The 17489-nt window shown below is 46.5% G+C and overlaps 1 protein-coding gene across 1 annotated transcript; it reads left to right on the plus strand.

The window, feature by feature from the left end:
• Positions 1-72: 72 nt before the first annotated feature.
• On the plus strand, positions 73-14290 carry NLE1 (notchless homolog 1). The gene is made up of 12 exons (XM_053367001.1): positions 73-241; positions 2536-2753; positions 3860-3939; positions 4777-4853; positions 5824-5921; positions 6903-7095; positions 7314-7449; positions 7828-7874; positions 9315-9517; positions 10395-10554; positions 12177-12247; positions 13160-14290. The coding sequence occupies exons 1-12, from the start codon at positions 107-109 to the stop codon at positions 13170-13172; spliced, it is 1431 nt and encodes a 476-aa protein (XP_053222976.1). The 5' UTR covers positions 73-106; the 3' UTR covers positions 13173-14290.
• Positions 14291-17489: the final 3199 nt, after the last annotated feature.

Here is a 17489-nt window from a genome sequence, read left to right on the forward strand (position 1 = left end):
CGAATCGGTCCCACCTCCCTGCAGAGGGGAAGGGTCATGTTCGCCCATATGATTGTCTGTGTTTTTATCCACAGGTCAAGGTGCAAACCTTAACCAAAAAAATAAAATGACAGCAGACGTGGAGCGACTCCTTATCCAGTTCAAAGATGAGGCCGGTGAAGCCTTGGGCTCTCCCTTTGATGTGCCCATCAACATCACGCCAGAGAAGCTTCAGCTCGTCTGCAACGCCCTCCTGGAGAAGGTACTGGTGTTGGGGTTGCGTCCCGCGCCAGAGTTAAGGTTAAGGGGGACTGGCTTCCCCCGCCAGAAGCCAGAGTCACTTGCTTTTTGAATGCCAGTTTCCTTATTCCACAGACTCCTTATTCCACAGACAAATGCAGCTCTTCTGGGTTTATGAAATGGCTACTCACCCGATCTGAAATACTCCCTTTGCAGGCAAGGCTGAATTCATTAAAACAGATCTCCAGAACAGATAAAAATCCAGACTTCTGTCCTCTAGTCTCCACTCCGTAGAATATTGATAAGATGAGTTCAAACCAATTAGCACAACGTTAAATTTAAAACTAATTAAAAATGTCGAGAGCTCGGAACCACAGACTCCGCTGCTTTTTGTAATCTTTTTTATTTGATTTTCAAAAATATAAACATAAAACAGTGCAAAATCCAAATATCGAGATTACTCTGAATCTCCTGACTTTTCCTCCCCATCCTTTCCATGGGTCCTTTTAATTCTATTTTCAACTGCATATCAGTACTTCTCCAATTTTTCATCTTCCTAAATTATCTATACATTCTGTTATATTACAAGTGTGTTTAAAATCCTGCTAATATTTTGGCCTGTTTACAATGGTTTTGTATATATATTATAAACATTTCCCTTTTTAAAATTTCTTGTCTTCTTGATTCCTGAGCTGTCCAATTCTTTTTGCCATTTTGGCATAGTCCATCGACTTGATTTTTCCATTCTTCTCTGGTCGGGGTTGTCTGTTCCTTCCAAACACTGCCGCTTTTTAAATGCGGAATGTCCTGGGTTTAATCTCCAGGTAGGGCTGAGAATGCTCCCCTGTGGAACCCTGGAGAGCTGCTGCCAGTCAGAGTAAGCAGTACTGTGATTGATGGGCCGGTGCTTCTGGCTTGGTGTAAAGCAGCTTCCTAGTGTCCTAATCAAATCCACCCTTCATTCAGAACCATGAGGACTAGAACCTTGCTTTAATTTTATGGGGAGGGCTGTGGCTCAGTTCTAGAGAGTGCTTTGCATGCAGCGCCCAGTGTTCCCTTTGGCTTGCGAGCTACATTTCCAGTTCCCGAGGATCTTTTGCCTTCGAGCAGGTAGCCAGCTGTGCTGGGCCCGGGGGTAACCCGAGCAACACGGTCCAGGTCCGGTCCCGAATCCAAGGGTTCCGCGAGGAGTCAGTCCAGCAGGACATGAGGCAGGAAACCAGGCAAGGTCAGGCACAGGATCACAGGCAGGTTCTGGCAAACAGCAGTGACCCTGGGGCGGGGTCCAGCAGCCTTTTATCTCTGTCGGGGTAACGGCTGGTCCTGATCCCCCGGTGACTCACCTCCCTGTCTCGCCCAAAGGCGAGCACTCCTCCTGCGAGTAATAATAATAATAATAATAATAATAATAATAATAATAATAATTTATTATTTATACCCCGCCCATCTGGCTGAGTTTCCCCAGCCACTCTGGGCGGCTCCCAATCAAGTATTAAAAACAGTACAGCGTTAAATATTAAAAACTTCCCTGAACAGGGCTGCCTTCAGATGTCTTCTGAATGTCAGGTAGTTGATTATCTCTTTGACATCTGATGGGAGGGCGTTCCACAGGGCGGGTGCCACTACCAAGAAGGCCCTCTGCCTGGTTCCCTGTAGCCTCACTTCTCGCAATGAGGGAACTGCCAGGAGGCCCTCGGCGCTGGATCTCAGTGTCTGGGCTGAATGATGGGGATGGAGACGCTCCTTCAGGTATACTGGGCCGAAGCCGTTTAGGGCTTTAAAGGTCAGCACCAACACTTTGAATCGTGCTCGGAAACGTACTGGGAGCCAAGTATTCAGGTCTCTCCTTCTCTCAGACCTAAGCCTCTGCAGCTCAGGAGACGTCGGTGGGTTACTAGACCCAGAGGCCACCTCAGCCTCTCCTGACCCAACCGGTAGTGGAGCATCTGTAAGTGATGGCCCAGCTGAAGGCAACGAGGTCATCCCCGCATCTGGAGCCAGGGCAGGCTCAGGCCCCTGACTCGGCCCAGCTGGTGCTTGTTGCAGGGGAACCTGTGCAGACTGGGGCTCTTCAGGATCAGGCCCCAGACTCGGTTCCGATGCCGCCTGAGGCAAAGGATCCGGTGCAGACTGAGACTCCTCTGGCTCCGAGCCCGAGTCCCAGGCCATCACACCAACGGGAGAGCCCGTGTCAAAAGTCCTGTCGAGCAAAGAAGGTTAAATTCCCTTTTTAAAAAATGGTGATTCGCTGTTTCCAAAGCGGTGCACCTAACACACAGTGTCTGAAGCTGAAACCTCGACTCTCTCCCATCATAGGAGGAGCCGCTGCCCCTGGCTTTCTATGTGCGAGACTCTGAGATCGTGGCCTCCCTGCAGCAGACGTTGGCAGGCCAGACCCTGGAGACGGAGAAGGTGGTGGAGATCGTCTACCAGCCGCAGGCTGTGTTCAAAGTCCGCGCCGTCACCCGCTGCACCAGTTCTTTGGAGGGGCACAGCGAGGCTGTCATCTCAGTCGCCTTCAGTCCCACTGGGAAGTAAGTCGAGGGTCCAGCCGGGGTTCGAGTGGGGGAGAAGTACAGAAAAGGAGCGCGCAGAGCGTTCCAGGCAGGGTGGATAAAAATCAATTCTTTAAAAAAAAATCATATTTTTTTTAAATTGAAATTGGATTTTTAAAATTTAAATCAGATTTTTAAAATAAAATGCTTTTGGAGGAAAAATCTTTCCAAAGATAGTTTTCTATTTAAGTTACATTACAGTCCAAAGGCTATTCATCAGGAAATAAGGATTTGTTTTAAGTTTTTCCTGTGTGCTAAAACTCAGTCTAAGTTGTTTAAAAAAAAACACACGTTTAACCACATCAGTTAGCAAACATGGATACATATGCTATGTTATTGCTTTAGTTAAATAAAGTATTTAAATTGTTCTTAAGGAAATGATTGTTTTTCTCCTTCCAAGAAAGGACAGCAGAAAAGTTGTCCAAATATAAACAGTTAACTTATTAAACCTCACACTAATTTCATACTTATCTGTCTATGTATTTCTAATAGTATAACCAAATCAGTAATTTCTGATATAACTGTAAAAACTACTCTGAAAATTTATTATTCTAAAAATGAAACCTTCCTCTGGTTGTAAATATTAAGAATGAGCAAGAATACCAGCAAGAATTAGTCTTTCTGTAAAAGGAATGATTTAAATCAAGTCTTACTGACTAGTGATTTAAATCGATTTGATTTAAATCAAATCCACCCTGGTTCCAGGGATGACTAAATGGCTGGCTCTTTGACCTGCCTTTGCTAAGCTGCGTCCCAGCGATGCACAGAACCTCCTTGCCCTTGAGCGAGGTGATAACGAGGCTTTCAAGTTTGACTGTCACTTTGTTTCCCGATGAGTAATGTTCCCCAAACTTGGGCCGCCGGTGTTTTTGGGACTACAGCTCCCATCATCCCTAGCTAGCAGGACCAGTGGTCAGGGGTGATGGGGATTTGGGTCCAAAAACAGCTGGAGACCCAAGTGTGGGAAAATCCTGACTTAGAGGATGGGATTGTGCCTGCTGCACAATCCCAGAATCTGCCCTGGAGGGTCCCAAAGTGAGAATCTGCATGCACCCAGCTGTTTCCTCCCCCCTGTCCTTTTCAAGGTACCTCGCCAGTGGCTCCGGGGACACAACCGTGCGCTTCTGGGACCTCAACACAGAGACCCCACACTTCACGGCCAAGGGTGAGTCTCAATAAGGTTGTGGAAAAATGTCTTCCAGGAATCTGTTTTGAGTTGGTGGCTGCCCCAGGGCCTTGCGGATGGACTGTGTCTATCTGGCTTTGGTTTTTAGGGGACAAAAGCCATGGCTCAGTGATAGAGCATTTGCTTTGGAGACAGAAGGTCTCAGGTTCGATCCCCGAGATGTCCAGGTTGGGCAGGGAATTCTCCCCATCTGAAAATCCACATTTTCTGCCTGTTCAGGCACAGAAAATGGGTTCTGGTCTCTTTCCGATTGCCGTTGATTTTAATTCTCTCTTGAATCTTAACAAAATACTTTTTTTAAAAAAAATAGTATTCTTACTGGCTCTTTCTTTTTTAAAATTTATTTATTTGGTTTTATCCAAATTATAGTTTTACAATCACATATGCAACATAAAGACAAGATTCTATAGAACAGGCACCCCCAACCTGCAGCCCTCCAGATGTTTTGGCCTACAACTCCCATGATTCCTAGCTAACAGGACCAGTGGTCAGGGATGATGGGAATTGTAGACCAAAACATCTGGGGGGCCGATGGTTGGGGGTGCCTGTTCTATAGAATCTCCTGGACTTTCTTTCTCCCCTTTGTGGGTCCTGTTCTTCATCATTTCCTCCTGCATCTTTTATAATAATCTTTTTACATCTCCATTCTATCCAAAATTCACCATTAAACTACAAGTATTATTACAGTCCCACACACAATTTTAACTGTTTGCAATGGTTTTTAAGATAAGTTAAAAAAAATTCCCAATTCTTTATTAAAATTTTGGTTTTCCTGATTTCCGATTCTTCCGGTCATTTTGCCAATTTTTTCACCAGGTCACCGTCACTGGGTGCTCAGCATAGCCTGGTCTCCTGATGGCAGGAAATTGGCGTCTGGGTGCAAAAACTGCCAGGTACAGGGTGTCCCTCACCTTTGGGTCATGGTACTCCCTCTGAATTCATCCTGGGCTGGGTCTTTCTTTCTCTGAGCCGAGGACAAACAGGGACCTACAGCAAAAAAAAAATGTTGCAGCACGGCGTGCCTTTGTTCAGAGTGCCGGCCATTCCCTTTCACGGGTTCCTCCATTCCGTTTTCTGCCTCCTAGTCTTCTGTCCCTTTCAACAGACAAGAGTTGTCCTCACCAATAAGTGCAGGGAAATATTGTGCTGTTGAGTACTTCTGTTCAGGATGCCCATTTTGGGGATGCTCCATTCCACGTTGCCCTTTCTGGTATTCTCTCCCCATCCACAGCCAAGGACCAGCCTCTCAGATCAGGACCAGCACAACAACAAAGTGTTGCTGTGTCAGGCGCTCCTGTTCAGGATGCCAGCCATACCCTTTTTGGGGATACTCCATTCCACATCGCCCCTTCCGGTATTATCTTCCCCATCACAGACAAGGACCAGCCTCGTAGTTAAGCAGGGTTTCCAACTAACTGTTGCAGTGTCAAGCGCTCCTGTTCAGGATGCCAGCCATACCCGTTTTGTGGATACTCCATTCTATTTCCCCCATATTTTGTTCCTCTGCTTTTTCCTGCCAATGGACAAGCTGTGTTCGTGGCCAGTGAGCTCATTCAGTCCTCACTGAGCTATTTTAGGTTTTCCTCCCCCTTAACTCTTTCCACCTCTATAAAGCTTGGGGGGGGATGGCGTTGTAGTTCTGCAAACCTTGATTCCTTGGACATGACTCTTGCCACTTTGGTGATCACTGACGGCTAGCCGTGACAGTGATGTTCTCCCTCACCTGTCAGAGACAGTATACCTCTGAATGCCAGCCGCTGGGAATCACAGGTGAGCAGAATTGCTGCTCAGGTGACCTTCGTGTAGTAATCTCTCTGTCCGCCTGGGCCGCAGCCGTATTTCTGATTTTATCCTTTCGTGCAGATATTTCTCTGGGATCCCGAGACGGGGAACCAGATCGGACGGGTCCTAGTGGGGCACTCCAAATGGATTACTTCTCTCTGCTGGGAGCCTCTACATCTGTAAGTCTCCCCCATTCTGGACACCCCCCCAAAAAAAACACCTTCTAATCCTTTGGGTTACTTTGGATTGCTTTGGATTTCAACCCATTCATCCATCAGCAGTGTGTAATGGTTAGGGTGTCAGGCAAGGACTGGGAAAACCTGAGTTCGAATCTCCCATTCAGCCGTGAAGTGACCTTAAGCTAGTGGCCATCTCACAATCTGACCTCTCCCCCTAGAGTTGAGCATGCCTTGAATCAGCACAAATACAGGAGGAAAGCCTGGATTGCTGTACCGGCTCTCAAATCTCTGTTTTTCCTTTTTTAAACAAAAAATGCAAGGTTCTAACCCGTAAAACAGTTTAAAACTCGTGTCAACTTTATAAACATCTGGGTAAGGTAAAGGGACCCCTGACCATTAGGTCCAGTCGTGACCGACTCTGGGGTTGCGGCGCTCATCTTGCTTTACTGGCTGAGGGAGCCGGCGTACAGCTTCCGGGTCATGTGGCCAGCAGGACTAAGCCACTTCTGGCGAACCAGAGCAACGCACGGAAACGCCATTTACCTTCCCGCAGGAGTGGTACCTATTTATCTACTTGCACTTTGATGTGCTTTCGAACTGCTAGGTTGGTAGGAGCAGGGACCGAGCAACGGGAGCTCACCCCGTCGTGGGGATTCGAACTGGCGACCTTCTGATCAGCAAGTCCTAAGCTCTGTGGTTTAACCCACAGCGCCATCTAAACCAGGCATTGGCAAACTCGGCCCTCCAGAAGTTTTTCAGCTTACAACTCCCATCATCCCTAGCTAACAGGACCAGTGGTCAGGGATGATGGGAATTGTAGTCTCGAAACATCAGGAGGGCCGAGTTTGCCTATGCCTGGTCTAAACAATGATATCTTTAGCAGGCACGGAAACGAGTATATCGTGAGAACGCCTGCCTGATATCAATAGGCAGGGAGTTCCAACGCCTTAGCTTAAGGTTTCCTGGTTTTGCCCTCTGCAGGAACCCGGAATGCCGCTACCTGGCCAGCTCCTCCAAAGACGGCAGCGTCCGCATCTGGGACACAGTCGCAGGCCGGTGCGACAAGATCCTGACGGGCCACACGCAGTCGGTGACCTGCGTCAAGTGGGGCGGGGACAACTTGCTGTACTCCTCGTCTCAGGATCGGACCATCAAGGTCTGGAGGCCCCTGGATGTAAGTCTGGGGAAATCTGAGAAATTAAGAAATGCAGAATAAGCGATAAAGAACGGAAAATCATCAGAGGTGGTTGACGGACGTCTAAAATATTGTATAAGATAAGAAGTTATGTTAAATATTTGTTGAAAATGATATGTAAAAAAACCCAAGAAAAATGTATAAAAAAAAGTTGCGAGTCAGGGACTGATTTGCCTTTTTTCTGTTCCGCTTTTCAGGGAGTCCTCTGCCGCACACTTCAGGGTCACGCGCACTGGGTGAACACTATGGCCCTCAGCACAGACTATGTTCTCCGCACTGGGGCTTTTGAGCCGGCCGAGGCCTCCATCAACCCCCAGGACGTCAGCGGATCCCGTAAGTGGCATCAGGCTACTGCCTCTCCTTTTGCTTTTGTTCAAGGCAGGGAATCCTCGAATCCTACAGTTGGAAGGGAACCCGGGGGTCATCTAGTGGAACCCCCCGCAATGCAGGGATCTCAGCTAAAGCATCCATGACAGAGGGCCAGACAACCTCTGCTTATAAACCCCCCAAGGAAAGAGAGTCCACAACCTCCTGGGGGAATTCTTACTCTTTCTCTCTCCCTGGGAGAAAGGAAGCTGTTGCTACAACTTTAGCACCATGAAATCAGTATGAAATGCAGGATTTTGAGCATCCTTGGGAGCTCAGCATTCTCCCCAAGCAGGTTCCTCTGGCTGCAGGTAGTTCCTAACCTGCGTTTCCTTCCTCCTACAGTGGCAGAGATAAAGCAGAAAGCACAGCAGAGGTACAGCCAAGTCAGGGTAAGTCTGCCCTCCTGCCTGCCCTGGCCATGAAATAGCCGCTCGGCTGCAGCTCCCAGATCTCTCAGCAAAGGGGTTGGTTGTTCAACCACTCTGGGAACTGTAGCTGCAGAGGAGAAAAGGGCTCTCCCAACAGCACCCTCAACAAACTATAGTTCCCCAGTTTCTTTTTCTTCCCCTCCCCCAATAATTTTTATTATTTTTTCCCAAAGATCTTAAACACAATACAGCTTAACAATATTATTCTCCTTTCAATCTATATCTTATCCAAATTAACTTCCCTCCACCCCTCTTCTGGCTTCTCTACATTGCTCTTACTTAAGCGTGATTACTATATATACATTCCATAAATGTCTATAATTCCTTAATACATTTTTGTATTCTACTTTAGGCATACATTCCTTATTATATTACAGCATTACATCTTGTGGTCTAACCAAATGTTTACAATAAATGTTAGGAGTTTTATTTCAATCCTGTCAGTGTCTTTATCTATGTACAGTTTCCTCTAAGTACCGATATACCATAAATTTGGACCATTCTTTTTGGAATTTCTCATCGTCCTACTGTCGGATTCTTTCAGCTAGCCTTGCTATTTCCGCATACTCCAATACTTTCTGTTGCCATTCTTCAATCGTCGGAATATCCTGTTGTTTCCATCTCTGTGCGAGGACTGGTCTTGTAGTCTTCCTGCTGTTGTGGCATACAGGAAGAATTTCTGATCTTCCTTTTTATTGTCCTCTCCAACCATTCCTAACAAAAATGCCTCTGGTTTTTTATAAAAGGTGTACCTAAATATCTTTTTTAACTCATTATACACACTATCCCTTGTCACACAACCACCACATGTGGTAGAAATTTCCCTCTTTTACAGTGCATTTACGACAGTTCTTATTTTTCATTTTGTACATCTTTGCTAGTTTGGTGGGTGTTAAGTACCACCTATACATCATTTTTAACAAATTCTCTTTTAAGGTCATGGATGCGGTAAATTTTATTCCTAAATTCCATAGCCGTGTCCATTTCTCATACTCGATATTATATCCTAGGTACATTGCCCACTTAGTCATGACCTCCTTAATTTCTTCATCTTTTGTATGCCATTCCAACAAAAAATCATATACTTTAGTTCCCCAGTTTCTATGGGTGAAGTTATGATGGTTTAAAGTTGTGCTTTAAATATAGAGTGATGAGGCCTCCGTCTTGGGCAGCTGGTTGCATCTTGCGCCAGTGAGTTCCCAAGTTTAAGCCTTGTTGAGTTGTGTTGGAAAGAATCGAACGTGACTAACTTGGGCCTATTCATTTCATTGGGTCCCCTTGGGTATAGTCGATTAGCAAGGAATCTGGTGCATCTTAGGGGGTGGTCGGCCCCAGAATGAGGTGCTGTCCCAGAATCCCATTCTTTTCGCTGACGGAGGGCGCTTCCTTCTCTGCCCACAGGGCACGGGGCTTGAAAGGCTCGTCTCCGGGTCGGATGACTTCACGCTGTTCCTCTGGGCGCCTGCAGAGGACAAAAAGCCTTTGGGGAGAATGACCGGCCACCAGGCGTTGATCAACCAAGTCCTTTTCTCTCCCGACACACGGATCATTGCCAGTGCGTCCTTCGACAAGTCCGTCAAGCTGTGGGATGGCAAAACGGGCAAGTAAGTTTGTGATCATTATATTGTTTCCCTTTATCTCAAGCCGGTTCACAATTTTTCAAGGAAGAGCTATGAAAATAATGATGGATGTATCAAAGTACTCCCTGTTACAGGCAAATGATTAAAAAGGGCTATATTTAATTTAAAACACACAGGCGTTTGGTCTTAGGCCTCAGCTGCACCTTGGGAATTACGATTGCTTTCAGTTTTCCAGTTCGTCTTCGTAAAACAAGTTCCAAGTCCTCATGAGGGCGTTTCAGCACGGATGCTGGAAATCAAAGGCTCTTCATAGGCTGGTTCTGGAGGGAAGACATTTGCGTCACAGTCTTAACACAGTTGGAGTTCTTGTTATTAAATATACCAAGAAAAAAGCACACCAAGAACTCTGGCCGATATAAGTTTCAATAGTGGGAGTGGTCCCTACGCGCAAATCAATAGTCAATTGTAACAAAAACTAATCCATTCAAAAGTATGTACAGTGGTACCTTGGATTACATGCGCTTCAGGTTACATACGCTTCAGATTACAGACTCCGCTAACCCAAAAATAGTGCTTCAGGTTAAGAACTTTGCTTCAGGATGAGAACAGAAATCGTGCTCCGGCGGTGCAGCAGCAGGAGGCCCCATTAGCTAAAGTGGTGCTTCAGGTTAAGAACAGTTTCAGGTTAAGTATGGACCTCCGGAACGAATTAAGTACTTAACCCAAGGTACCACTGTATTCTGACAAGGATTACAAACTCAAATAGAGATTACAAACTCAAACAGAGATTACAAACTCAAACGCATAAGGATATGTATAGCACAATAATTCATTACAGAATTAGAGACTGGTGTGCTTTTTTCTTGGTAGAGTCTTAACACACACACATTCCCCACACTAGGTACCTCACCTCCCTGCGGGGACATGTATCAGCCGTGTACCAGATCGCGTGGTCAGCCGACAGCCGCCTGCTGGTCAGCGGGAGCAGCGACAGCACGCTCAAGGTCTGGGACGTCAAGACACAGAAACTGGCTGTCGACCTTCCTGGCCACGCAGACGAGGTAAGACCCTAGACAGCGGTGAGGTTTTTCATCGGGGCTGCTTGGTAGGAGAGGACAGGGCGGCAGATTGAGGACCCCAACCCCAAAATTGGCCCATTGGTGGTTTGTGGATCAGCGGTGGGGAACCGGAGCCATACCCCCCTTGCAGGCTGATTATTGATTATTATTTCAGCCAGATCCATCGTCCCTTGACCGGCACCTGGACAGGCTATATGACATCAGGCGGTTCCTGATTTTAAGCTCTTCTAAAGGGACGCGGGTGGCGCTATGGGTTAAACCACAGAGCCTAGGACTTGCCGATCAGAAGGTCGGCGGTTCGAATCCACGCGACGGGGTGAGCTCCCGTTGCTCAGTCCCTGCTCTTGCCAACCTAGCAGTTCGAAAGCACACCAGTGCAATTAGATAAATAGGTACCGCTCCGGCGGGAAGGTAAATGGTGTTTCTGTGTGCTGCTCTGGTTTCACCAGAAGCGGCTTAGTCATGCTGGCCACATGACCCGGAAGCTGTACCCCAGCTCCCTCGGCCAATAAAGTGAGATGAGCACCACAACCCCAGAGTTGGCCACAACTGGACCTAATGGTCAGGGGTCCCTTTACTTTTTTAAAGGGGCCAGAAGAAGAGTTCACTTTGTTTAAAGGTAAAGGACCCCTGACAGTTAACTCTAGTCTCGAACGACTCTGGGGTTGCAGCACTCGTCTCGCTTTACTGGCCAAAGGAGCTGGCATTTGTCTGCAGACAATTTTTCCGGGTCATGTGGCCAGCATGACTAAGCCGTTTCTGGCGAAACCAGAGCAGCACATGGAAACGCCACTTACCTTCCTGCCGCAGCGGTACCTATTTATCTACTTGCACTTTGACGTGCTTTCGAACTGCTAGTGGGCAGGAGCAGGGACCGAGCAACGGGAGCTCACCCCGTCGTGGGAATTCAAACCGCTGACCTTCCAATCGGCAAGCCCTAGGCTCAGTGGTTTAGACCACAGCGCCACCCGTGTCCCTTTGTAAACTTGGTTTACAAGTTGAAAAAAAAAATTCTTTAAAAAAACACACACACCCAAAGAGGATCCGTTCGATCCTTGCTCACTTACCTGTTAAATATTTCTATATCCTGACTGTTTGTGCCACCCAAAGCCTGGCTGCCATGGTCCTGGTGGAAGGCAGGTCCAATTAGCCCCATCATCAAGGGCGCATGGTGCATCATTATGCACGCACCACATAACTGATTTTATAATGAATTGATTTTAGAATGCTGTATTGTTTTACTGTTGTTAGCCGCTCTGAGCCCAGCTTCAGCTGGGGAGGGCGGGATATAAATAAATTATTATTATTATTATTATTATTATTATTATTATTATTATTATTACAACCTGTTGTCGTTTCCTAAACTCAGCCCGCTGAGAACCTGAGCGTGCACTACCTTTTTCGCACACAAAAATGGAAAAATGAAGTTGCTAGTCCCTAAGATGGCTGGCAGCTTGCGCGAGCCATGGCGGTGAAATCTTGCTCGCTCTTTTCTTCTGGCTTTGCTGTTTCTTTGGCAAAGCCCACCAAGGCGCATTCGAGAAAAGCATCTCCAAGCCCCTCAGAGCGGCTGTGGACTGACCCTCGTCTTGTTCCCTTCCCAGGTGTTTGCGGTGGACTGGAGTCCTGACGGACAACGGGTAGCGAGCGGTGGGAAGGACAAATGTCTGAGGATGTAAGTTCAAGGCAGGGGTTTTTGCCTGGAAGGTGGGTCACTCCATTATCTTCAGAAAAGGAACATGATCTGGAAGCCTCTCTCCCCTTTTCATTGCACTTCTGGTGTCACTGCCTGTGTGAGAGAGAGAAAAGTGAGGGAGTCATTAGTGTACCTGGCTATTTAGAATAAGGGGGGCCAATGTGGCACCCTCCAGGTCCTTTTAGACTACAACTCCCATCATCCCCAGCCAGTGGTTGCCCAATGGGTGTTGAGAGTCTTTGACATACACATTGGTTATCCCTGATTTAAAGTGTACAGAGGTACCTCAGGTTACATACGCTTCAGGTTACAGACTCCGCTAACCCAGAAATAGTGCTTCAGGTTAAGAACTTTGCTTCAGGATAAGAACAGAAATCGGGCTCCAGCGGTGCGGCAGCAGGAGGAGGCCCCATTAGCTAAAGTGGTGCTTCAGGTTAAGAACAGTTTCAGGTTAAGAACGGACCTCCGGAATGAATTAAGTACTTAACCTGAGGTACCACTGTAACTAAAATTAAGGGGAGAACAATATAAAGGGCAGGTCTCTGCCCCCAAGGGGCCTACAGTTCCACATTTTCAGTTCTGTTGGCTGTGTGATCTAGCGAATGAAAGTCAGGCCTGATCAGCCACGGATCTCGCTGGGTGTGCTTGGGCGAGTTGTTGTCCGGCCTGACCTACCTCGCAAGGTTGTTGGGAAGAGAAAGTGGGTATCGTCACCCTGTGGGGGAACCCACAGGTCTTGCCGCACTACAACTCCCATCATCCTTGACCCACTGGCCGTACTTCCTGGGGGAATTGTAGTTCAGCAACGGCCAGAGGCTCCCCTTCAGCACCCGCCTTTGAGGAACGGAAAAATACAGATTATTTTCGATGTTTTTCTTCTTCTTTAAACAGATGGAGACGATAGCTGTGAGGAAAGGACTGTCACAAATGGAGCCCATCCGCTTGGCAGTTTCCACCCCTGGCGCAGGCTGCGGCCTGCCAGCCTTCCATTTTCAGGAGGGCTACTTGAATCAAGACTGTTCTCTCTTTTTGGATCCAGATAAAGGAGTCCTCTCCTCTCTTGTCAGCTTCTGGGCTACTTGATGCCTCTTGCTAAGTTGTTGCTGCTCACAGTTGTCTAAAACCTACACACACACACACCCTGCCAGTATTCCCTGATGAGAGCAGGCGCAGTCTAGAAGTCGAATCGGAAGCAATCCAGAAGGTCCTGAGTTCGAATCTCCCCATTTTAGCCATGGATTCACAATGTGTCGTTAGGCCAGCATCGGCCCACCGCCACCACCCCACCATGCCCTGAGAAAGTGATGATAATCTTATTTCTTCCCCTAATCACAAACCTGGGTGCTGAGTGCCGAAATGACGCTTCCATTGAGGAGCAAGAGAGGAGGTTTGAGCACTGATAGAACCCCCGAGGTTCAGAGAAATGATAAATAAATCAATATATCTCTCTTTTAAGCGGTTTGCAGTTTACCTTAAAATGCCAAACAGTCTGTATTTTCAAAGCACCAGTGTAAAACATCAGAAACGAAAATCGGGAAGCACAACAAAGTTCCCGGTTTAAAGTAGCATAATTAGCAGGAAAACAACATATATGTGCGAAAAAGAAGCCCATTACAAATAAGAATCAAATGCAAAAAAAATATTCCATTAGTAAAGCATCATTAGCAGCTAAACAAAAATAATGGTTTGTATTAAGTTTAACTTGGGGCAGACACATTGAAATTCGACTTGTGGTACCCAGGTCCATTATTTTATGTGGATCTCGGAGTTGGACCAGCTCAAATGTTTACCAGTGCGTGAGTCACAGTGGTCAAGGGGAGGAAGTTAACATTCCATAAGAAACCTTGGATTTATTTGTTTACCAAAGACACTAGTCCCTTTGAGGTCAGGGCAAGCGTGCCACGGCCTTCCTCCCCCTTTCTCTTCTAATATCATTTGTCTTCATCCAGCTGCCTCGGAGGCCTGTGCCCAGGGAGAAAGGCAGCCTATAAATATTTTAAATAAATAGCTTTTGACAGCCAATGTGTAACGGTTAGAGTGCCAAGACCAGAGTTCAAATCCACCACTCATCCGTGAAGCTCACTGGGTCACCTTGGGCCAGTCCCCGTCTCTCTCGGCTTAACCTACCTCACAAGGTTGTTGTGAGGATAAAATCAATCAATCAATCAGTCTTTATTACGGCCCAGAGACCCAACAAATAAAAATAGGGAGAGCGGTAAGCCATGTTACCTTAAGCACGGGAGGAAAATGTGTTTTGTAAACGTAATGAATAAATCCATTTTTAAATTGCCTTACTGATTCCCCCACCCCATTTTTTTTTGTTAAGCCATCCAAGCAAAACGGCCATCACCGTTTAAATCCATAATCTGATAATTTAGGAGATAAGCATTATTCTGGTGGATTAGAAGAAAAGGCCATCTGGTCCGACCGACATCCTTGTTCCCAGAGCGGCCAGTCGAGATACCTCTATGGAAACCAGCAAACGGCGGAAGAGCAGCTTTGTTTTCTCTCCGGCTTGTGATCTAGGGGCGCAAGGGATCATTTCTAGGGAACAAAACTGTTGGCATCTTAATGCCGTTCTGCAAATCTATGGTGCGACTGCATTTGGAATGCTACTTGCAGTACTGGTTGCCTCGCGTTTGATTACATTCACATTTTGTTATTTTTCTGGTGAGTTGGGAATACAAGAAGAGCCACAAACACTTCAGCAAATGGCCAGGCAGCCAGACTTTGCAGAGAGCATCGTAATACGAAAAAGAATGGAAAATTATTATCTGTTCCTGCTCTCCCTGTTTACTTGCCCTCCGGAAGTATATTTTTCTGTTTGGGCTTCCAGTTTATTTCCTTGCTGAAATAATTCCCTGTCTCTCTGCGATATCTTGCTCTGCTCATCCCTTTGTGGGGGACGGAGGTTTGATTCCTTTCCGTCCCCTCTCGCCGAAAAAGGCCTTCACCTCCAAAAATGAGCAGGGAGTTCCCTGTTGAGAGAAGGCCGCCGTCAATTAATCAACATCAGCTTCAGTTGATTTATCTACATAAATGCCAGGTGTGGTTTTGGCAAGCTGCACAGCAGCATCCTCAGGAATCCCCGGGGAATGGTTTTCTCGATGGTTCTTAAATTGCCTGCCAACTTGTCTTGTTAAATGCTCTGGGGTTTTTTAGAAAAATGTGTCGCCTTCCAGCACAGAGCTGCTGTGGCTGCAATGGACCCCTGAGGATATCTTCCATCGCTCAGAACAGCACTGCTGTTCAGCAAGTTAAACCTTCCCCTCATGGTTTCCCCTCCTTTCCCAAAGCTGATGCCTCCTCAAGATTATTTGGGGGGTGCCGGTTTGGGTTAATACAATTATTCTGAGGCTCTTAAGCAGCACTTTAAGCCAGAGGGCCGCATTCAAATCCGCACCACCTTCTGGGGGCCGCATTGGGATGCTGGGCAGAGGCAGAAAGGGGCATGTGCCCAATAAATTACCTATTTTAAAACATTTTGAGGGGGGAATTGATTCGTAAAATACACGGTTTTCAGTCCAGACCTAGGGAAACCTCTTGTCAACAGGCAACGTCACATGATTGGTTGGGGGCCGGAATTTTCTAGAAATGGCCTCGTGGCTGACTTGGTGGGGGCACCAATTTGGGCCACGGCATTTAATGAACGACAAACTGGAAATCTGAATCTAAAGACCCGACTGGTTGAATTTTTTTTTTAAGCACTGAAAGGCCTCAAGCGAACGTTGCTTTCTTAAAAGCTCTGAGTTCTCAATAATAATAATAAAATTAATAAGAATAAATTTTATTTATACCCACCCTCCCCAGCTACTAGTCCCTCATACTCTCTTTTATCACAGCGCCTAACCCTTTATTTAAGATTCACTCATGTCTCTGCCCTCGTCCTGGAACAACCGTGGAGGCCAGCTGTGTTTCGTGAGGAAGCCAGCAGCGAGGTCAAAGCACTTAATCCCCAAATTGCACGGGAAAAGTGTGGCAGAGGAGCATTACATGGGTGGTTCCCTTCTTCTGACATAAAAAGCCGGCATTTGATCCTCTCTGGATCAGGATTGCCTAAGCTGCCCTTTGCCGCCGCAAGAAGTTTTGCAGGATGGTTCCCATCAGCCCCGGCTAGCATGGCTTCAAAGTCTATGACGCAAAGAAACACCCAGAATTATAACATGCAATAAAGTGATCCCATTAGAATATAAACCAACCCAGATCATCCTCCGAGGCCTTTCCTCATGTGCCTCCTTCACGAGAGGTTCAGAAAGAGCAGGCCTTTTTTGCAGTGGCTCCCCGTTTGTGCAATGCTCTCCCCGGGGATTCTCATTTTGCATTTTTTAATTCCATCAGTTTTACCGAAGTCTGAAATAAAATAGGCAAAGCTTAATCGCAGATATCCTGTATCTTTTTTTTAATCAAAGATCAAAACTAATCTAAATAGAAACACAAACCAAAAATAGGAAAAGGAAAAAACAGAGAGAAAAGGGGAAAGGAAGGGGGGGTGGAATATAGCTTCTGATTCTTCGTCTGTCAGCTATATACAGAAAATTATTTAAAACGTCAGCTCCAGAATACACAAGAAGGTTGGGTCAGGTGTCCTCTGAACTCTCCTTCAGCTTTTAGGGAGCTGGTGCGAGTGTGATGGATGATGAATCGCATGCGTACGTGTGGAGTGGAATTAATTCGTCACCTGATGGGCAGGTAAGCTTCAAATAGGTCCTGGGGTAATGACCCCAGTGAATTGATTCCACCAGGTGTGTCTCGTGATGTTTATATAACCCGCTTGAACATTGTAAAAAGGAAAACGGGAAAAAAATACGTGTCGACAAACCTTCCTCTAGTTTTCCAAGGTGCGTGCAACAGAGCAGTTGCTAACTTTCCTTGCAATCCAGTTTAAAGCACAGGGGCGGGTTAGGTATTCCCCCCACCCCCGGTCAGTTGGCAAAGGTGATCATGGTTATTAAATGAAACAATATATTATGTCGCTTTCTGAAGAACACATGCATAATTCCCTGGTTTTTCTCTCCCCTCCTCATCCCCTTTTCCTTTTATTAGACAGTCACACCATTATATGGTGCCGAATACAAGGAGAGAGAGAGAGAGAGAATTTGTTTTGCATTTAGAAAACTTTAAACACATTATAAGTCATAAGAATAATGCAGCTTTTCAGGTTACCATTTGCATCTGGACCAGAAACTAGGAAAACAGTCACAACTCTGTGAACAGGGCCAGG

The sequence above is a fragment of the Podarcis raffonei genome, chromosome 15, assembly GCF_027172205.1.
Source record: "Podarcis raffonei isolate rPodRaf1 chromosome 15, rPodRaf1.pri, whole genome shotgun sequence".
Taxonomy (NCBI): Eukaryota; Metazoa; Chordata; class Lepidosauria; order Squamata; family Lacertidae; genus Podarcis; species Podarcis raffonei.

What these genes read in the sequence shown, in the direction of transcription:
- NLE1 (XM_053367001.1), top strand. Translation starts at nt 107, where the DNA reads ATGACAGCAGACGTGGAGCGACTCCTTATCCAGTTCAAAGATGAGGCC. An exon ending in GCCTTCAGTCCCACTGGGAA is followed by an intron (nt 2,754 to 3,859) that starts GTAAGTCGAGGG and finishes GTCCTTTTCAAG; the next exon opens with GTACCTCGCCAGTGGCTCCG. An exon ending in CTGGGTGCAAAAACTGCCAG is followed by an intron (nt 4,854 to 5,823) that starts GTACAGGGTGTC and finishes CCTTTCGTGCAG; the next exon opens with ATATTTCTCTGGGATCCCGA.